Here is a 22,806-nt window from a genome sequence, read left to right on the forward strand (position 1 = left end):
GTCCAAATGAGTCAAATCTATTAGATATCTTTCAATGTTGCAGTTTTTTTAGTACCAAGGTCCCTCTTGTTGTTACTATACTTCCACCACAGCTCAACAGGGAAACACTAAAAAGACTGTTAATGTGTCAGATATCTACTTGATATGACTAACTCACACCGCTGAAGCTCAATAGAAACTGATCATCTACTTTTAAATGACTGTGTGGACACGCTGTGATTTTGTCCTCCATCACTTTACATTGAAAGCACATTTGAAGGAGATCTTTTTCTAGTCAGTATGAACAGGAGGAATGATTACAGCGAGGAAAAAACCTCTTTCACTGCTCAATGACGTCACACAACAAAAGAATGCACGACCTTCAGAGTAACTTTATTTATTTAGAGATATTTCAGAAATGCTCCTGTTGTTATACACAACATATTACCATTTCATAACTGCACTAACTGGATATGGAGCCAACCTCTATCTTACCTGTATTATGATGTGCTGCATATATTTGTCAAATGTTTAAATCATGCAATTGAGCCACTGCAGCTATTATCATGAATAGCATGTTTCTGTATTAAATGTATTATTCTATATTCTGACAGCTGGATAGATTACTGTGACTGTCATCTCAAACCCTGCAGCTTTACACCAGCAGTTCTCAACCCTGCACTGTTAATCTAACATGTTTCAAATGATTAATGAAACAGGAAAGAAATAGTAAAGGAAAAAAAAGAAACATTCCTGCTACACAAGCAATTACAGTTTAGATATTTCTGCAGATCTGCATCTAATCTTTGCCTTTTTTTGTGATTTAGTGAATAGTTTAATCTCTTCAGGACCTTAAATGAATGTCGGGAATCTAAAGAAAAGAAATGAGGGCTTTGTTTGAGAGGTCTAAGGCTAATAAACATGGTTGAGAACCACAGATTCAGCCAATGAAATCCAATCCAACAGTCTGGATCAAATGTTAAATATGAAACCTCCACTCTTCACTCATCATGTAACTAAATGAGGACACACTGGTCCAGGTTTCAATCAATATCAATCACACTGTGATCACAAGTATCAGTAGTTGTATTTTCCTGCTGTCATTATGTTTGATTATCCCACTCCTCCCTCCTGCCCTCCTCTGCTGGAGGGAAGCTTCCTGCCAGCTCATTAGTCAGCATGTGCTTCTTCCCTCCCCACAGTAAGTGTGTCGGCTGTCCTGATTGGCTCTGCTCTGGAGCGTAAACAAAGAACGGGCTGAGCTCGATGGCCAGAGCCGACCGGACCAGGCCGACGCTGCCTGTTCGCTCTGAGCAGGGGTGATACACTCGTCCGCTGTCAGGATGCATGTAAAGCGCCTCCGGTCGGAATGGGACGGTCAGCTTCTCCGCTCCGCCGCAGTATGACAGCAGCTCCTGGTCTCCCATGATGCCCTGCGGTCCTTCGGGGTTCTGCAGCAGGTGGGTGAAGACCACAGGTCGGTCATCGCAGCGCATGAAGTTCCTCTCTCTACCACACAGGGACAAGAAGGGGAAGTCCTCCTCGTAACGCCCGCTCTGATTGACACGCAGACGGCTGAAGAAGAAGACCAGGAACTTCTTATCTGATGAGAAAGAAACAGATGATGAAGAGTCAAAGGCATCACATATCATAGTGAAAAAGTGTGAAAAATATTTGCTGGTTTCTTTAGTCCTCTACGACAGTAAACTGAATGTCTCTGGGTTGAGGACAAACCAAGACACATGAGGATGTCATCTTGAGCTTTGGGAAATGATTATTGACATTTTTCATCATTTTCTGACAAGCAACTAATCAATTAATCAATGATCATTAGTTGCAGCCCTAAAAACTTATGGAGTTTTATCCAGTGTGAAAAATAGCCAGACATTAGAGTGTGTTTCCAGGTGTTGGAGATTATTACTGCACATATGCACATATTTAAGGCCACTAATGATTCATTTTGTAATTGACTAATCTGTTCATTATTTTCTTAGTGCAAGTGCAAACTGTGTGCAGGTGTACTGAGGAGAACTGCGGCTGTTTAACGATAAATAAAGAGCATTACTTTATAAAGTATGCTCACTTTACTTTTAGTGCCTAACAATAATAATACTTTATCAATTAATCATAAGTTGTAGATATGATACTGTGCAAAACATTTACACAATCTTGTCTAGGTGCTTCTATGTCCAAAAGATCATTTTGATCATATAAAACTTCTGACAAGGGCCTGCAAATAGACATTATTGATTTTAGGGGTTCACAAGCTAAAAAAAGGTTCAACAAAGTGCCACAACGTAGTGACTCATTTTTTTAGGCCATCAGACCAAAATTGAAAGATATTCAGTTTAAAGTGACATAAAAATAAAGAAATGAATCACATCTTCACATTTGAGAAGCTGGAGCCTGAGAGCATATGGAAATGTGTTTGATACATTGCCTAACAACTATGCATCAGTTATAAATCATTGATAACTTGTCTAATTTAATACAAAAGAAGCACATCTACCAAACGTGCAGGCTGTTCCTTTATGATTACATTCATATTAAATACTTTTTAGACGTTTATATGTGGATGAGGTCAAGTTATCAAGGCTTAAATCTAAATCTACTTTGTGTAAAAAATAAAAATAAACAAGTGCATGTGTATTGAGTTATTTTTACCTTTAAAGCAAGTGACAAAGTTCTTCACTTTAGTGTCATCTAGGAACAGCTGGAAACACAAATCAACAAGTCATGCCAGGACAAGCATCTCATGTATTTTTTAAAATATGTTATAGTGTGTCAGCCTCTATACTCACCTGTCCTTGGTGGTCAATATAGTAAAAGTATTCTCGGATACGAGGCTCGGGGCTTTGACCCTGGATGTATGTAGCGGTGCTTCTGGAGGTGGAGTAGCCGGCCTGGAGGCAGCGCAGGGCGGACAGACTTCTGCAGCTGAGAGCCGCAGTCCGGTGGAACAACATGACCGCGTCGCACCGCAGAGGGTTAATTTATTCAGATATAAAACAGGAAAACAAAGCGACACGGGTGTTCAAATGACAACCTGTGTGTTATCTACTCAAAGACAGATGTTAAATAACCCCGAATTCACCCTCATGTTATTGTTTTCATGATGTAACCCGGAAGAGGTTGTGTGTTGAAATATGAGTGTTCATTGCGGACTGCTGCCATCTAGTGGACAATGATGACCCTCACAAAAAGCACTATTCTCAGTGTTGGGGAGCAGGGGCAATTCTAGGATCACACCTCTAGGGGGCCTCAGCTCCTAATGAGAATTTTACATACAGTGCCTGCAAGTGATCAAACCCCCTGCTAAACTACTCATTTCACCGAATAGCTGACGTAAATTACAACATATTTATACATAGTAGAGTGGTCTATTATAATGTATGATAATAATGGTCCAGAATAAACAATCACAGACAGAGGACCCTAAGATAGTTAATGAATAAATTGTTCTATTTTTCAAATAAATAATAAACTAATAATTATCGAGCAATAAAATAAATGAAAACATATAAACAAAGTATATTTTCTTTTAGATGTACTATATGACTTCTCATTTTGTGAATACTTTAATTGTACCAGAAACTGCAGAATACAGACAATTTAATTTTCCTTACATACTTACATAAGTGTGTGTACTTGTTTGTGTTGTGTTGAACTGATAACTGAGGGAATCGTGGTATGTTATCTTTTAATTCTGTAATTTTGACAATGCACATCTAGAAGGAGAAGAACACTGTGAGTTTCAATATCAGAAGTCCATCCAAATGAAATATGCCACAGAGAAAGTTGTTACATTTTATGGGCATGACAACTTCATGTTTGATTTTCAAGCAGATCATTTGTTAAATTGTTTATGTTTTCTTCCTATAATATGTCCAAATGTATTTTGTAAAAAAAAAAGGTACTTTCAACAGTCTAGAGTAGACTATTTGACTTTAATAGTGTATAGTATCATTCACCACACTGTATTGTATAATTCAAAATGTCAAATATATGACTTATATGTAAAAACAATACAATATATGAACACTAGAATTATGAATACACCACAAAATACTATAATTGTATTTTATTTTGCAATAACCAGTATTTCACTTCTACTATCTTCATTATTTGGTATTTGAATATCTATATTGCTTTTCAGAATCCAAATAAAAATATGAATTTGACCTCGGTAATTTAGAGTCAAACAGATCTTGACACTTATCAGTTTTATTCATTTGCACATAATCATGTGTTTGTCAGGGATACTCAGCAGTCTGGACACAACACATCATCACATCTAGCAAACTGGAAAAGACAATTTATTTAAAAATTGAAAACAGTAGTGTCATATTGTTAAATCATTTCTGTCTGCCATAATTAGACTTACAGGTATCTGTACAACACATGCACAACTTCCAGTATGCTGTAAAAGGCCTTAATTACTGACATTATGAGATTCATTATGTTTGGGCATTAAGGAGACTTTAACTAAATAATGCATTATCTTCATCATTTCAAGGTATTTCTGGGATTCTTGAGTAAGAAAATGACAAATAATACATGTTCAGTGTCCTGATAAAAACATCAATTTGGCTTGATGATTTAGAAAACAATGTTACACAGATTGAGACAGTTACTAGTTGTATTCATTTGTACATAATCATAGCATTTGTCAGGGATCCTCAACAGACTGGAAACAACACATCACTTTTAGCATTTATATTTTTCTCTATAATACTTAAGCTACTATAGAACCACATTCATTCATATACAGCAGATATTGTTCTGTTTTAAAGTACAGTAATATAAAACAGTAAGGATACCTATTCAGTGTTTCTAAACATCTAAACTGTCTAAGTTACTTTTTAAAACATAATTCATATTGTTAATATCTGTCTTTCCCAACCTAATATATTTATTATATGTCACAACAGTGTGGTTTTATTGTGTTCTTTAAAAAGTTTTCTGAACTGATTTCTATAATATCTTGAAATCACAGGAACCTGGCTGCATTATTTGAAGGCTCACAATGATTTTAATGGCTCTTCTAAACCAGGGGTAGAAAAAGGCATAGATCAAAGGATTTAAAGTAGAGTTACAAGAAAATAGCCAATTTACAGCAGATGAACCATCATTTGTCATGTCCTCTCCTGCTAGATAAGGACTGTAGTATGGACACAGACAAACTATAAACACAAGTAGGACAATGCCAAGAGTTCTAGCAGCCCTCATCTCAGATTTCTTCACAACTATAGTTTGAGTTCTTGATTTGACAGCTACAGTTTGAGACCGCATAACACGTGCCTGTGACACAGCCACCACAAACACTCTCATATAGAGAACAATGATAACAGTAACGGGGCCCAAAAAGGTGACAATAAAGTCTACTACCCCTGATATGTAGCCTATGAAAACTGTACATTCTTGGGGGCAGGGATTGAACATGTCTATTTGGAACAAGTGATCTTTTAATATCACGAGGTTAAAGTTAACAGAACAGATCCAACACAAAGACACACAGATTTTAGCTCTGTTTGTTGTTATCAAGGAAGAATAGTGCAGAGGAACACAAATAGCAACGTAACGGTCCACTGATATGAGCACCATGCTTCCAACAGAGGAAGAGGTGAGAATAAAGCTCAACAAAAACAAGAGAGCACATGTGATTTTACCTGGAAACCAGCAGGACAGCTGGACGACTGTAGCTGGCATCACTGCACCACCAACAAGCAAGTCAGACACAGCCAGGGAGAGCAGAAAGACATTGGTGGTGGTGTGAAGCTGCCTGGAGAGGAAGATCATGAGTTTTCCATTTTAGTGTTAGTTTCCTGAAGTGCGTCATATTTCTTAGAATACAGAATATTTTACCTTTACTGACACAAATCTACAAAAACGTACTGAGATCATTAGCCTATTTAGCATTTGAAGTTTGCATGCAGGATGGACTAAGAACCATATATGGTTTCATAGCATAGGATTTAAAAAATCATAATTGTATGAAAACTGATGCTCAGCAGTTTTCCCTAAAATCCCCAACACCAAAACCTGTTATTACACACTACTAACTGTTATAATTCAAGAAAAGTATCTGTGCCTGAAATGAGAGATGGAGATGACCACCAACAGGTTGAGCATCACAGTCAGCAGAGCGATGTAGTACAACAGTGTTTTGATGAACGTGGCTTTAGGAGAAACCAGCGTTGACATGCAGGAGGTGTTGAGAGGAGAGATGCAGAGCTCAACTTGTTCCAGTGTCTCTACCATCATTAGAGGATGTGATGAGGGAGCTGCTGAGGTCTAGTAGCCCTCTGATTCACTTCTTCATGACATCAGTTATTTAACTCTTACCTTCCTCATTTTCCTCATGCTGCCTGAATCCTCCCCTTTTTTGTCGTCATTCACTCCCATCTCACTCTGCACAAACTCCAACTCACCAACTCTCTTCCCCATTTCATCATTTTCTCCCCCAGTCTTACACCCCATTTAAACCACTTCCTTATCCATATTTGTATTCTCACTACTAATATTTCCAGACATTGCCAGAATGGATGTAATAATACTATGTTAAAGAAATCAGAAGCCCAAATGTCATAGACCTATGGCTGTCTACCAAAGAAATAGAAACAACGAATCCAAACCACTTAATTGTTCCAAAGTCCCAAATAAATATTAAGTCCAGAGTCAGACCATAGTTTCTTCTATAAATATAGTGTTTTATATTATCCATAGGTCATCCCCACCCCATTCTGTTATGGTGAGTTTGTAGGTGGGGTATAGGGGTGGGCAGTCGACTCCCTTAGGCCTCCACTCATCCTGGCAAAGGTCTGGGTCACTACTCTGCCATTCATGCCACTCATTTCCCTTTTCTAACAGGAATCCTGCACTGTAACCTACAGCTGTGGGTATTTGTTAACAATACAGTTTCTGTGAAACATCTATATATATATCAATATTCTTAGTCTTTTTGTTGCTTTAAAATTATCATTAACATTTCTGGGTTTTCATGAGTAATAACAGGTCAGATTCAATGAAAATGACTACACAGAGTCTGTTTTGTTTTTGTTTTGCAATTAGTCAATATTAACTGTCTATGTTTAGTATTTGAATATTTATATTACTGTTCAGTGTCCTGATAAAAACATAATTTTGACCTTAATTATTTGGAGTCTGGAAAAAGATGTCACACAACTTCGGAAACTTATCAATTTTATTCATTTCTACATGATCATGCTGTCTGTCAGGGATCTTCAACAGTCTGGATACAAATCATCATTAAATTTAGCAAACTAGAAATAACATACTTTAATAGCAAATGGAAAACAGTAGTGTCATTTTTGTATGACATACTTTTAAAAATTACAGTATAGGTACCTGTATGATGCATATGCACAACTTCCAGTATGTTAATAACATATGTCCAAATTACATTTGGTCATTCAGTAGACTTTAACCTAATAATGCATTTCTCTTTTTCTTTACAATATTTAAGACACTACACAACACCATTCATTTTAAATGCAGCAGATATCGTTCTGGTTTTAAAATAGAGTAACATCAAACAGTAAGGACATATATTAAATGTTTCTAAATATCTAAATTGCCTAGTTGTTTTTTTTATATGATTGAAAATTCTAATATGTCTTTTTGCTGTCTTTCATAACCTAATATATTAACTGTAAGTCACAATACTGTGGTTCCACTGTTTAAAAATTAAAAAAAGTATTCTGAGCTAATGTGAACAGTCCACAAAGCAAAATAACTTCATCCTCATTTCCTCTGAATTAACCTTAATGCATTCAATTTATGTACAGTATAGGGCTATTTTCTACATTACCTTTGTCTTACAGGAACCTGGCTGCAGTATTTGAAGGCTGAAAAATTCATCGTTTGACAGCCCTACTTTTAATATTATGAAATTATAGATAACAGAACAGATCCAACACAAAGACACACAGATTTTAGTTCTGTTTGTTGTTATCATGGAAGAATAGTGCAGAGGAACACAAATAGCCACATAACGGTCCACTGATATGAACACCATGCTTCCAACAAAGGAAGAGGTGAGGATAAAGGTCAACAACAACAATATACCACATGTGATTTTGTACAGAAACCAGCAGGACTGCTGGGCAACTGCAGTTGGGTCATTACTCTGCTGCTCAAGGAATTACCATATACTCTAAAACAGGCCAGGGAAAAAACAAGGGTGGATAAATCTCTTAAAACAACTTCTACTTCAGATCACTGTATGCTCCTGAAGCTCAGCCTTGGTCAGCAAGCCTTCCAGCATCCTTAGTGCAGTCACAGATCATTTTATCTTTACAATAATAATGCAGCCTGTACATTGCAATTTTAGTGATCTGTATTTTCATTAAAAAAAATGTAAAAAGTAAGTTTGAAACAAAAGCTCCTTTTTTTCTATTTTTGGATCAAGTTATACATTTAGTAGATGAAGCCATGAATGTTTTATAACATATTGTGAAAACATATGTCTTCATCTTCACCTCACAGGTTTAAGTAAAGTAAGAGACTCCAGTTCCTCTATTAACAGCATTTTAATAATTGCAAATTCTTAACAGTAGTGTCATATTGTTTATATCATTTTTTTGTGTCATACTTTTAATAATTACAGAATAGGTACCGGTATAATGCATATGCACAACTTCTACTATGTTGATGAACATAGACCTAGATTACACAATTCATGACATTTAATATATTTGGCCATCCAATAGACTTCAGCCATTTTTTTTAAGGCAGTAGATATTTTTCTGTTTTTAAAGTACAGTAATATTAAACTGTAAGAATACTTATTCCAGTAGTCTTTTTGCTGTCCTTTCCAACAACACTATATTTTTTTACTGTATCCTTTAAAAAATATGCTGAACTGATGTGTCGAGTTGATAAAACAAAACAAAACAAAAATCACTTCAACTTCATTTATAGTGAATTTACACTTAAATAAGTCAGATATCTTTTTTTCTACATTATCTTTGTCTTACAGGAACCTGGCTGCAATATTTGAAGGCTGACAATGAGTGTAATGGATTTTCTAAACCAGGGGTAGAAAAAGGCATAGATCAGAGGATTTAAAGTAGAGTTACAAGAAAATAGCCAACTTAGAGCAGATGAACCACCATCTGTAATGTCCTCTCCTGCTAGATAAGGACTGTAGTATGGACACAGACAAACTATAAACACAAGTAGGACAATGCCAAGAGTTCTAGCAGCCCTCATCTCAGATTTCTTCACAACTATAGTTTGAGTTCTTGATTTGACAACTACAGTTTGAGACCGCATAACACGTGCCTGTGACACAGCCACCACAAACACTCTCATATAGAGAACTATGATAACAGTAACAGGGCAGAAAAAAGTGGCAATAAAGTCCACTACCCCTGATATGTAGCCTATGAAAACTGTACATTCTTGGAGGCAGGGATTGAACATGTCTATTTGGAACAAGTGATCTTTAAACATTATGAGGTTATAGATAACAGAACAGATCCAACACAAAGACACACAGATTTTAGCTCTGTTTGTTGTTATCATGGAAGAATAGTGCAAAGGAACACAAATAGCCACATAATGGTCCACTGATACGAGCACCATGCTTCCAACAGAGGAAGAGAAGAGGATAAAGCCCAACAATAAAATGAGAGCACATGTGATTTCCCCTGTAAAAAAGCAGGACTGCTGGACGACTGTAGCTGGCATCAAAACAACACCCACAAGTAAGTCAGACACAGCCAGGGAGAGGAGGAAGACATTGGTGGTGGTGTGAAGCTGCCTGGAGAGGAAGATCATGATTGTACTGATTAGTGGAAGTTTCCTGATATACCTCATATTCAGTCCATGACAGAAAGCAGAAGAGGTTAGATCACAGCAAATATTGTGAGAATACACAATAATTTACATGTATGGAGACAATTATGTGAAAACTAAAAATATCTACTCTTTCAGTTTAGCAGAATCGGAGATGATCATGACTACTGCTATTGTGACACTATAATATAGAGAAGCCAAATGAGAATTACATTTTTTTTCCAGTTAAGTACTGATATCTTCATCCTGTTTAGCTTTTTAAAAAGCTTGTTTGCTGGGTTGCCAAAGTTGGTTTTATAGCAAAGGATTTAAAAAACAACAACACGCCACCTATACCTATTATTACATACTAGCAGACAGTAATTTAAGAAAAGTATCTGTGCCTGAAATGAGAGATGGAGATGACCACCAATAGGTTGAGCATCACAGTAAAGAAAGCGATGCAGTACAACAGCGCTTTAATGAATGTGGCGTTGGGAGAAACCAGTGATGACATGCAGGAGGTGTTGAGGGGAAAGTTGCAGAGCTCAGGTTGTTTCAGTGTCTCTACCATTGTAACAGGATGTGACCAGAGAGATGCTTAGCTCTTCACTTAAATCATTCACATCCCATCTTCTTCATTACATCACCTTTCATTGTATCTACTATTTTCCTCTGCATAACCTCTCATATGCCTCTGCCCCTAATTCCTCCTACTTCCCAACTTTTGCTCTCTCCCATTTCATCATTCTCCTACCATGAGATGCTAGAGTCTTACTCCAAACAGTATTGGTCCCCACCTACCACCCTGTTGTTCTTTATTTGTTTAGTTATTGCTTGTATTTCCAAACATTGCCAGGATGGATATAATAAAACATTAAAGAAAACACTAAATGTCACAGAACTACAGTCTACCAACAAAATCCCCTTAAGACCATGCAGTATATTTTCTTTTTTATTTATTACTGACTCGTCATTTTGTGAACATCTTTTATAACAGTCCCTCTGTGTAAACAATCAGTGTTGACAATTTTCTTACAAACTTCAGCATGTGTGCCTGTTTGTGTAGTCTTGAACTGAAAACTAAAGGAATCATGGTATATTATGTATTCATTTTCTAATTTTAACAATGACCATCTACAAGGCCAAGAACAGAGTAACTTTCAATATCAGATGTCCATCAATATTTAATATATGTCACAAAGAAAGCTATTATATTTTCATTGACATAACAACTTCATGTTTGATTATTAGGCAGACCACTAAGGTCTTGAAATCCACCTCAAGTATTGCGTTGGCCAAGGTGCTAACAGGGCTACTACCTATTTCCTATTACATCATGTGTTAATGAGAGAAGACTATAATGTGTTTATGTTAAAAGATGTGTTTTCTTTACACCTTTGATTAGAGCAATGCCTCTGTGGTTTGAGGCACCATTGTTTTTCAAGGATGTGTGAACAGGCTGCTGTGCAATATGGCTCCTCATTTCACATGTTTTTTTCTCAGTTAAGGGACTATTATAGTCTCTTAAGTACTTAGCCCATTTAGGCAAGGAGTTTGTGTTTGTGTGTGGTGCAGTGGTAGACTCCAAACTAATTACATGTAAACCTGATAATATGTTTAGTGTGGGATCTCCTCTCATGATCTCAGTATTTTGACATGATCCCTTCCCTTCTGGAAAACAAAAATAATACTTACGAACCAGGTTATTGTAACCCATTACCTAAAATCCATTTGGGCCCGCATTAAAAAGGCATTGGTTTTCAAAAAAAAGACAAATGGCACATGGCTCAAGAAATTTTACACAAGTTGATTTTTCCAGCATACATTTTAGCTAACTTACACCATAACCTTAAAGGTCAGGTTCACAGTCCTCCTCTTCATATTGACCATTTTGAAGATCTTGCACTTGCAAACCTACGTGATGGGGGTGTTGGGGAGCAGGGGCAATTCTAGGATCAGACCTCGAGGGGGCCTCAGTTCCTAATGAGAATTTTACATACAGTGCCTGCAAGTGATCAAACCCCCTGCTAAACCGTCATTTCACCGAATAGCTGACGTAAATTACAACATATTAATACATAGTAGAGTGGTCTACTATAATGTATAATAACCAATAACCATAATAATGGTCCAGAATAAACAATCACAGACAGAGAGGACCCTAAGATAGTTAATGAACCCTGAGGGAAAAGCAATATTAATGACACATATCCAAAGTACCTGTTAAAATAAAAACAATTTGAACCTTTAGCATAAGTGTTGGTCTCATCTCTAATAGGCAGGCTCACAAAATAATTACATTTGTATAAATTAAATTAAATTAAATTAATTTTTAGGGCAAAAACAAATAGAATAAGAATGTATTTATTTTTAGTGGTGCTGGGATTAAATTCAGGGGTGCTTGAGGACCCATAAAAAGGGTCTAAAATTGCCCCTGTTGGGGAGTAACAGTGTTACGTGATTTGATTACAAAATAGTAACAACAACAAATGTTGAATGAAGAGCAGTGTGTCATGATTTATGAAGTGAATGCATCATCAATAGCATAAATCTGGATGCATTTTCATAAACACTAAATGATTTGCCAAAAGTTAGAGATCAATGTAAGGTGTAAGGATTATCATGATCATTAGCTAACTCTTTTTTTACTGGGATGCTGCAGTTATGGCTAAAAAAATTATCAACCAAGCTAAAACATTGGGGTTAAGTATCTTTCCCATGGACACATCGACATTTGGACTGGAGGAGCCAGCAATCCTCCAATTGGTGGACGACCGCTCTACCTCCTGAGCCACAGCCTCAGTTTGGACTCATTACCCTTAGTAGATAAGGACAATGAATCCAAACAGCAAAGTGATCACATTCAGTTTGACAGACCAGGCTGAGTTACAGAAGCTGCTTCCACAACATTGTGGTGGACGAGGGAATGTAACATTCATGAGGAACTCCAAGCGAGCAGGAACTCCACAGAGGTTTGCAGAGGCACAACCCAAGGCGTGAAATGTTTTGCCGTTGTTTGCTGTGAATGACAAAATCATTGTTAGACCACAGTTTTTAAAAGCTTTTCGGATTGAAGCAATTGGGGACTTTATAGGCCCAATGACGTGTTTTGATGCATAAAAAGATCACGAGGGCTCACCAGTCCCACTAAGGCAGCGGTCCTCCGTGTTCACACACTGTACTGTCTTATTACACACAGCAGAAAATGGATCATCACAGGTGTAACACTCTAAGCCATTTTCCACTAGTATTTCAGGGTCTGAAACAGAACAGGAGACATGAAGAAACTGAGAGCAGAACAGTGACCAACATTGATACTACATGTGAATGTGATTTTGTGTCTTTAAAAAGGGACACCTCTCTCTTTACTTACCAATACGTTGATGAGTGTTGCAGTTATTTATTTTGCACACAAAAACAATTACAAATGTCGGTCCAGAACCAACATTGTGTGCAAATGTTTGATATCCTTCACTGAAAAGTGAGGATGGCACACACAGCCTCTTTGTGGATGCTGTCCCCCCCACATGTGCTGTAAACACAAACACAAATGAAACACTGTAATTCAGAAATGTAAAACAAAATCATTGGAAGAAATTGAGGACTTATTTTCAATACTTTTACAGTTACCTTGTGTGATAATAGATGCACAACGATCACCATCGTCAGGTTTACAGAGACGGGAGCTGTTGTCACTCCCTTCACCAACCAAACAACTGAGAGCTTTAGCTGCAATTTATTGAATAAAAGATTGTGAGATGAACAATCTGCATGAATCCTGTTCGTCATATTAACACAATATGCAAAGTTAATCTGATGAAGGTACACTTGGATATGACAGCAAATGGTAAGAGGCTTTGGCTCGGTTGCACATTCGATGAAAAAACACTTAATAAAAGCAGGAATGGCAGATTTAGAAATTAGCAGCACAGACTCTCAAAAATTATTAATTAAATAAATTAATTATTATATACATCCAACTTTTTTTTGCTTTCTGCAAATGTTCACCAGCAATGCTTTTGCTGTGAGTTTGACAAGCGGTTAATAGTTACTGTGTGTTTCTTGTTCTCTCATTTTCAATGTTTTCATTTTCATTGCATCTCTCCTCCGTCCCTCATAGCTCCCTAACCTGCCTAACTCTGACTCAAATTTTTAGAATCTCTCTTGTAAAAATGGATCTCTTAAATAATATAATATAATTTTCCATTTGACTGTAAAATACGTGACAGTACAAAAACTAAAGATGCTAACTTCGGATTTAACTGTGGTTTTAAGAGTGAGTGAGGTTACCTGTGCTGGAGAGAGTCCAAATGAGAGTAAGAGACAAGATCAGCTTCATCATGATGAGAAAATCTGCAGATTACAGGAAATACTTTATAGAGTGAACTTGTGTTTAAAAAGAGGAAGTTTCTATAAATGCTTAAATTATAAAGGGACTGTATTGCTTCATTTTCAAAACAGTAAAATTAATGAACTTTCTTGCTGTTAACAGCTGCAATACACAGTTCAACAAGCCATCAAGTCCTCATCTTTTTCCACCTGAAGTAATGTCTGGGTGAATACATGTATAAATATTGTCATTTATTATATCATTGGTAATTACAGTATATTACAATATTTAAAAAACAGGAGGTTTAACGGTCGTCCACTAATTGGAAGATCAGCGGTTCCATTCCCGGCTCCTCCAATCCACATGTTGATGTGTCTTTGGGCAAAATACTGAATCCCAAATGACCCCAAATTAAAGCTAGTACCCTCAGATAAGCAGGTGTCCTGCATGGCAGGCCATGAGCATATGAATGTGAATGGGTGAATGTGACATGTAGTATAAAAGCACTTTGAGTGGTCAAATGACTAGAAATTAGTTATATAAGTACAGTCCATGAATGACACTGTACAAAACAAACCAACAGAAACCCCATCACGTTAAATGTTTCAATCCAGAGCTATTCAACAATAAAATATGTCCATATTACTTTTTTAGGCTACTGTAAGTTAGCACAACGTTGTGTAATATTGGAAAAAAATATTGTAACAAATATATTTTTAAAGAATTCAGTTAAATATAAAGTTTAAATATACATATAAATATATAATTATACATCGTCAAAATTCACAAGTGAAAGTGTGAATACACACACCAGTACAGAAATGAGACAACATGATTCACATCAGAATTTTTTTCCACAGAATCCAATGAAACTGTAATATTATTAAATAACTTCAATAAATAGTATAATAATAATAAACATCAGCTTAAACCTCATATTAATAGAATTTCAAAAATATTTTAATCAGACTCACCCAGTCAAAATTCAACACTCCTTTGCTTGAGAAGAAATGTCTGTTCCTCCTCTCCACTCTGAATGAAACTAACACCTATAAAACCACTTATCATTTATATAAATTCACACAATGTTTTCCCTCACATCTTCAGGGATATATTAGGTTATATGTAACTATGGTTCATAAACACCACTCTAATTGCTTTATGAGTTAAACATTTTCTCAGCATGGCTTTGGAGAGTTTAATCACTGTGTCACAATATAACCACAGTCTTCAATGGTGGCTACGTGTCTAAAAGACATGCATCTGAACAGCAGAGAGGTAGTGTGGTCAAAAGTGCACAGAACAGAAACTGTTGTTGCAATTATTGCTAAACTAATGTGAGCAATTCAACTTCCTTCTACTAAAACAAATGCAGCTTTTCCTAGCTTCAATATGCACTCTTCTAGCTCCAACTGACACGTAACAAAAGCTGGAGCTGGATGGGAACCTGCTTTTTGCGCAACATGTTTTCCTCAGGAAGTTGTGTGTGACGCCAGAAACCCTTGTGAATGTGAAACTGTGCGTGGTGGAGTTATAAGTGTTCCTTGTTCTGTTGAGATAGACGACTTGGAAGCCTCATCTATATTCTTGATACATCCACACAGTCTTACCTCTGTCACTTTTGTGGTATTTAAATATGCTTACATTCATTTCCAGGAGACTTACCCTCACCCTTACCACTGAACCAAAGATCAACATTTTACCAATTACACATGCTGTCCCCAAAAACCATTGTGTCCAAAAACACACGCCTGCAAAGTCCTGCTGCCATATTAAACATTGCATAGCAAGCATCAATTTATCACATTATGCCTCTTCTTATTTTAATTTTTTTTCCATCTTCATTTTGTGCACATGCATTCTGGGAGAATAGTCATGTCAGAGCCAAAGACAGACAAAACACTATAATGTAACCAGTTTTGGGGAGCTGGGGCGATTCTAGGATCCGACCTCTGGGGGGCCTCAGCTCCTAATGAGAATTTTGCATACAATGCCCTGCAAGTGATCAAACCCCCTGCTAAACTACTCATTTCACCGAATAACGTAAATTACAACAATGAATATTTATACATAGTAGAGTGGTCTACTATAATGTATGATAATAATGGTCCAGAATAAACACTCACAGACAGAGAGGACCCTAAGATAGTTAATGAACCCTGAGGGAAAAGCAATATTAATGACATAAGTACCTGTTAAAATAAAAACAATTTGAACCTGTAGCATAAGTGTTTGTCTCATCTCTAATAGACAGGCTCACAAAATAATTACATTTGTATAAATTCATTTTTAGGGGAAAAACAAATAGAAAAATAATGTATTTATTTTTAGTGGTGCTGGGATTAAATTCAGGGGTGCTTGAGGACCCATAAAAAGGGTCTAAAATTGCTCCTGTTGGGGAGTAACAGTGTTACGTGATTTGATTACAAAATAGTAACAACAACAAACGTTTGCCCAGGTGGTTAATAGGAATTTAATCCAGCCATTACTGAGTATTACCTACATCCGGCTGTGTACCTGTGTTGGAGGTTGATGAGGAGGAAAATAGTTTAGTTTAAAGGATAGGTACATCTGGACAGTTTTCTAAATATTTCTTATTGTCAACTAATCTCTTATGTAGAGCCAAGTCTTCAATGAATTCATCCTACTTACAAGAGTTATATGTGTTTTGGATACACATATTCCCATATTTCTTACTCCTGTCTGTTGCTGTAAAAAAAAACCTCCTGTGGCCATTTATCATCAAATCAACATCAAACGTAACTCAAACTTCATCAAAGTGTCATTGACACATCATGGACATGTGGTGTAAGCAGGCAAAATAAGTCCATTGTTCATTCAAAGTTTTGCGTTTCTTAAGGTTTATTTCTCAAAATCAAGCAAGCGAAAAAAGCACAATGAAAATCATGATTCTCTGATAGAAAAAAACAAAGAAGGCCTGCCAAGTTGGATGCTAGTGGTGGAGATACTGCAAAATTTGTTTCGATCAGATACCGAGTAACACAGGGCCAACATTTTCAAATGTTACTGGTAAAAGTAGGTCAGGTACTTTCATGTAGGGAAGAGCAGTGTGTCATGATTTATGAAGTAAATGCATCATAAATAGCATAAATCTGAATGCATTTTCATGAACACTAAATGATTTGCCAAAAGTTAGCGATCATTGTAAGGTGTAAGGATTATCATGATCATTAGTTAACTCTTTTTTTACTGGGATGCTGCAGTTATGGCTAAATAAATGATCAACCAAGCTAAAACATTGGGGTTATGGATCTTGCCCAAGGACACATCGACATGTGGACTGGAGGAGCCAGCAATCCTCCAATTGGTGGACGACCGCTTTACCTCCTGAGCCACAGCCTCAGTTTGGACTCATTACCCTTAGTAGATAAGGATAATGATTCCAAACAGAAAAGTGATCACATTCAGTTTGACAGACCAGGCTGAGTTACAGAAGCTGCTTCCACAACATTGTGGTGGACGAGGGAATGTAACATTCATGAGGAACTCCAAGTGAGCAGGAACTTCACAGAGGTTTGCAGAGGCACAACCCAAGGCATGAAATGTTTTGCCGTTGTTTGCTGTGAATGACAAAATCATTGTTAGACCAAAGTGTTTAAAAGCTTTTCAGATTGAAGCAATTGGGGACTTTATAGGCCCAATGACGTGTTTTGATGCATAAAATGATCACAAGGGCTCACCAGTCCCACTAAGGCAGCGGTCCTCCGTGTTCACACACTGTACTGTCTTATTACACACAGCAGAAAATGGATCATCACAGCTGTAACACTGTAGGCCATTTTCCACTAGTATTTCAGGGTCTGAAACAGAACAGGAGACATGAAGAAACTGAGAGCAGAACAGTGACCAACATTGATACTACATGTGAATGTGATTTTGTGTCTTTAAAAAGGGACACCTCTCTCTTTACTTACCAATAGGTTGATGAGCGTTGCAGTCATCTGTTTTGCACACAGTAACACCTACAAATGTCGGTCCAGAACCAGCATTGTGTGCAAATGTTTGATATCCTTCACTGAAAAGTGAGGATGGCACACACAGCCTCTTTGTGGATGTTGTCCCACCCACATGTGCTGTAAACACAAACACAAATGAAACACTGTAATTCAGAAATGTAAAACAAAATAATTGGAAGAAATTGAGGAAAAATCTGATTTTACTGTACCGTTACCTTGTGTGATAATAGTTGCACAATGATCACCAGGCTCACAGAGACGGTAGCTGTATTGATGCCCTTCACCAACCAAACAAATGAGAGCTTCAGCTGCAATTTATTGAATAAAAGATGGTGAGATGAACAATCTCCATGAATCCTGTTTGTCATATTAACACATTATGCAAAGTTAATCCGAGGAAAGCCAAAAGTCAATCAAATAAATTGTTATCAACAATTATTAAGAATCAAAGGTCAGTCATCAAATCAATGGCTGCAGCATTTAGGTGCACAGTTTTCTGTCATGGTGACGCCTGCATTATCTCTCTTTCTACAACTTTTACATTACATTATTTATTTTTTGTTGCCGATTAAGCAAGGCATATGTTTAGTGAGTTCTGTCTGCATGTTTGAGACAACTAGTTATGGGAAGCAATTTGATTGGTGACAATAGTTTTAAATTTTGGTATTTTGTGTTATTTCTATTTTTATAACCACAAGAAGTTTGTACTCAGTTTTGGAGAACATTGTAAGAAACAAGTCTTTCCCATCATGTCCTCCCATCAACTTCTATTATACTGTGATAGTTTTGATCACTGTGTCAGTGTATTTGCAGCTTTAGAACACAATGGAAATCAACCAGGGACGTAACCAAGATTTTAGAAATACTGAGGTTATGACTTCTGTGTCTTCAATGGTAGCGACGTGTCTTAGAGACATGGATCTGAACAGTAAAGAGGTAGTGTCATCAAAACTGTATAAAACAGAAATTATTGTTGTAATTACTGGTTTGGGCTGAGTTACAGAAGCTGCTTCCACAACATTTTGGTGGAAGAAGGAATGTAACATTCATGAGGAACTCCAAGCGAGCAGGAACTTCACAGAGGTTTGCAGAGGCACATCCCAAGGCATGAAATGTTTTGCCGTTTTTTGCTGTGAATGACAAAATCATCGTTAGACCAAAGTTTTGTAAAACTTTTCAGATTGAAGCAGTTTGGGGACCTTAAAGGCAGCAATAATGTGTTTTTGGACATAAAATGATCACGAGGGCTCACCAGTCCCACTAAGGCAGCGGTCCTCCCTGTTCACACACGGTACTGTCTTATTACACACAGCAGACAATGGATCATCACAGCTGTAACACTGTAGGCTGTTGGTCACTGGCATTTCATGGTCTGAAACAGAACAGGAGACATGAAGAAACTGACAAAAGAAAACATGGCATTTTCATATACTTCTTCACTTTGACAACTATTGATACTACATGTGGATGTGATTTTGTGTCTTTAAAGAAGGGACACCTTTCTGTTTACTTACCCATAATGTATTCATCGTTGCAGTTATCTGTTTTGCACACAACAACAGATATAGATGTAGGTCCAGAACCAAGATTGTATGAAAACTTTTGAGATCCTTCACTGAAAAGGCAGGATGGCACACACAGCCTCTTTGTGAATATTGCAACGTTCCCTCCCACTTTTGCTGTTAAGAGAAACACAAATGAAACAATGTAATTTAAAAATGTAAACCTAAATCAGTGAAAGGCAATAAAGATAAATCAGACTAATTTTCAATACTTTTACATTTACCTTGTGTGGAAATAGTTGCACAATGATCATCAGGTTTACAGAGATGGGAGCTGTATTGACGCTCTTCACCAACCAAACAACTGAGACCTTCAGCTGCAATTTATTGAATAAAAGATGGTGAGATGAACAATCTGCACAATCATGCGGTCATATGTCAATCCCATAAATTGTTATCAACAAATATTAAGAATCAGAAATCAGTCATAAATCAATGGCTGCAGCATTTAGGTGCACAGTTTTCTGTCATGGTGACGCCTGCATTATCTTTCTACAACTTTTACATTACATTATTCATTTTTTTGTTGCCGATTAAGCAAGGCATACGTTTAGTGAGTTCTGTCTGCATGTTTGAGACAACTGGTTATGGGAAGCAATTTGATTGGTTACAATAGTTTTAAATCTTGGTTATTTCCATTTTTATAACCACAATACTGAGTCTCTATTCAGTTTAGGAGAACATTTTGAGAAACGCTTCTTTCCTATGTCCTCCTGCCAACTTCTTTAAGTAATATTCTTACATTGCCATGTTAAACTACTCTCTGTGCTACCTGTGATGTTATTAAAACAGATTGGACACTTGGATATGACAGTATTTGGTAAGAGGCTTTGGCTCGGTTGCACATTCGATGAAAAAACACTTAATAAAAGCAGGAATGGCAGATTTAGAAATTAGCAGCACAGACTCTCAAAAATTACATTATATACATCCAACTTTTTTTGCTTTCTGCAAATGTTCACCAGCAATGCTTTTGCTGTGAGTTTGACAAGCGGTTAATAGTTACTGTGTGTTTCTTGTTCTCTCGTTTTCAATGTTTTCATTTTCATTTTTCATTGCATCTCTCCTCCGTCCCTCATAGCTCCCTAACCTGCCTAACTCTGACTCAAATGTTTAGAATCTCTCTTGTAAAAATGGATCTCTTAAATAATATAATATAATTTTCCATTTGACTGGAAAAGATGCTCTAACTTCTGTTTAACTGTGGTTTTAAGAGTGAGTGAGGTTACCTGTGCTGGAGAGAGTCCAAATGAGAGTAAGAGACAAGATCAGCTTCATCATGAAGAGAAAATCTGCAGATTACAGGAAATACTTTATAGAGTGAACTTGTGTTTAAAAAGAGGAAGTTACTATAAATGCTTGAATTATAAAGGGATTGTATTGCTTCATTTTCAAAACAGTAAAATTAATGAACTTTCTTGCTGTTAACAGCTGCAATACACAGTTCAACAAGCCATCAAGTCCTCATCTTTTTCCACCTGAAGTAATGTCTGGGTGAATACATGTATAAATATTGTCATTTATTATATCATTGGTAATTACAGTATATTACAATATTTAAAAAACAGGAGGTTTAACGGTCGTCCACTAATTGGAAGATCAGCGGTTCCATTCCCGGCTCCTCCAATCCACATGTTGATGTGTCTTTGGGCAAAATACTGAACCCCAAATGACCCCAAATTAAAGCTAGTACCCTCAGATAAGCAGGTGTCCTGCATGGCAGGCCACGAGCATATGAATGTGAATGGGTGAATGTGACATGTAGTATAAAAGCACTTTGAGTGGTCAAATGACTAGAAATTAGTTATATAAGTACAGTCCATGAATGACACTGTACAAAACAAACCAACAGAAACCCCATCACATTAAATGTTTCAATCCAGAGCTATTCAACAATAAAATATGTCCATATTACTTTTTTAGGCTACTGTAAGTTAGCACAACATTGTGTAATATTGGAAAAAAATATTGTAACAAATATATTTTTAAAGAATTCAGTTACATATAAAGTTTAGCATATAAATATATAATTATACATCGTCAAAATTCACGAGTGAAAGTGTGACTACACCTACAGACAGAGTGTGAAACGAGATGACATGATTCACATCAAGGCAAGGCAAGGCAAGGCAGTTTTATTTAAATAGCGCATTTCATACACAATGGCAACTCAATGTGCTTTACATAAAACAGAAAAACATGTAATTTGAGAAACATACAATTATGTTGTATGTTTTGTGCTCTGATCTCTTTGTTCTGGTTAAAACTCGAGCTGCAGCGTTCTGAATGAGCTGCAGCTGTTTAATGCTTTTTTGTGGGAGTCCAGTCAGAAGACCGTTACAGTAGTCCAGTCTACTTGAGATGAAAGCATGAATCAACTTCTCCTGGTCTGTTTCAGACATAAAACCCTTCACCCTATCTTAAGCTGATAGAAGGCTGTTTTGGTGATTGATTTGATATGACTGCTGAAAGTCAGATCTGAGTCTATCAGCACGCCAAGGTTTCGGACTTGGTCCGTAGTTTTTAGAGAGTGACTTGAGATGTTTACTGACAGCAATCCTCTTCTCTTTATTGCCAAAAACAATGACCTCTGTTTTGTCCTGATTTAATTGAAGGACATTTTGGTACATCCATTTAGTTACTGGCTTTAAACAGTGACACAATGACTGTATTGGACTGTAGTCATCTGGGGACAGTGCTAGGTATATCTGTGTGTCATCTGCATAACTGTGATAGTCTACATTAGAGTTCTGCAGAATGTGACAGGACTGACCCCTGAGGAACTCCACATGTCATAGCCACTCGATCGGATTCATAACTCCCAATGGTCACAAAATAACTCCGCTCTTCCAAGTAGGACCTGAACCAGTCTAGGACTGTTCCGCTGAGTCCTGCCCAAGTTTCCAACCTGTACAACAGTATACTGTGATCCACAGTGTCAAACGCAGCACTGAGATCCAACAGGACCAGAACTGACACCTTGCCTGAGTCAGTGTTTAACCTTATGTCATTTAACACTCTAATAAGAGCTGTTTCTGTACTGTGGTTAGGTCGGAAGCCTGATTGAAATTTGTCAAAAAGGCCACTGGAGTTCAAGAAATTGCTGAGTTGATTAAAAACCACTTTCTCAACAATCCAATGAAACTGTAATATT

At 36.9% G+C, this 22,806-nt stretch overlaps 2 protein-coding genes across 2 annotated transcripts; both read right to left on the reverse strand.

Annotated features, from left to right (window-relative positions):
• Positions 1 to 356: 356 nt before the first annotated feature.
• c7h8orf82 (chromosome 7 C8orf82 homolog) lies at positions 357 to 3,092 on the reverse strand. Its single transcript, XM_053321865.1, has 3 exons — positions 2,781 to 3,092; positions 2,644 to 2,692; positions 357 to 1,582 (listed from the first exon to the last, which is right to left on the reverse strand). Exons 1-3 carry the CDS (start codon positions 2,943 to 2,945, stop codon positions 1,083 to 1,085), a joined length of 714 nt encoding a protein of 237 aa, XP_053177840.1. The 5' UTR covers positions 2,946 to 3,092; the 3' UTR covers positions 357 to 1,082.
• Positions 3,093 to 4,953: 1,861 nt separating this feature from the next.
• Positions 4,954 to 6,240, reverse strand: LOC128362319 (trace amine-associated receptor 13c-like). Its single transcript, XM_053323060.1, has 2 exons — positions 6,071 to 6,240; positions 4,954 to 5,761 (listed from the first exon to the last, which is right to left on the reverse strand). Exons 1-2 carry the CDS (start codon positions 6,238 to 6,240, stop codon positions 4,954 to 4,956), a joined length of 978 nt encoding a protein of 325 aa, XP_053179035.1.
• Between the last annotated feature and the right edge of the window lie 16,566 nt (positions 6,241 to 22,806).

This window comes from Scomber japonicus, chromosome 7 (genome assembly GCF_027409825.1).
Source record: "Scomber japonicus isolate fScoJap1 chromosome 7, fScoJap1.pri, whole genome shotgun sequence".
Taxonomy (NCBI): Eukaryota; Metazoa; Chordata; class Actinopteri; order Scombriformes; family Scombridae; genus Scomber; species Scomber japonicus.

Coding starts and splice junctions, on each gene's coding strand:
- LOC128362319 (XM_053323060.1), bottom strand. CDS start 6,240: ATGGTAGAGACACTGGAACAAGTTGAGCTCTGCATCTCTCCTCTCAAC. Junction 5,762..6,070: donor ATCTCCATCTCTCATTTCAG/GCACAGATACTT, acceptor CTTCCTCTCCAG/GCAGCTTCACACCACCACCA.
- c7h8orf82 (XM_053321865.1), bottom strand. CDS start 2,945: ATGTTGTTCCACCGGACTGCGGCTCTCAGCTGCAGAAGTCTGTCCGCC. Junction 2,693..2,780: donor ATATTGACCACCAAGGACAG/GTGAGTATAGAG, acceptor TTGTGTTTCCAG/CTGTTCCTAGATGACACTAA. Junction 1,583..2,643: donor CTTTGTCACTTGCTTTAAAG/GTAAAAATAACT, acceptor CTTTCTCATCAG/ATAAGAAGTTCCTGGTCTTC.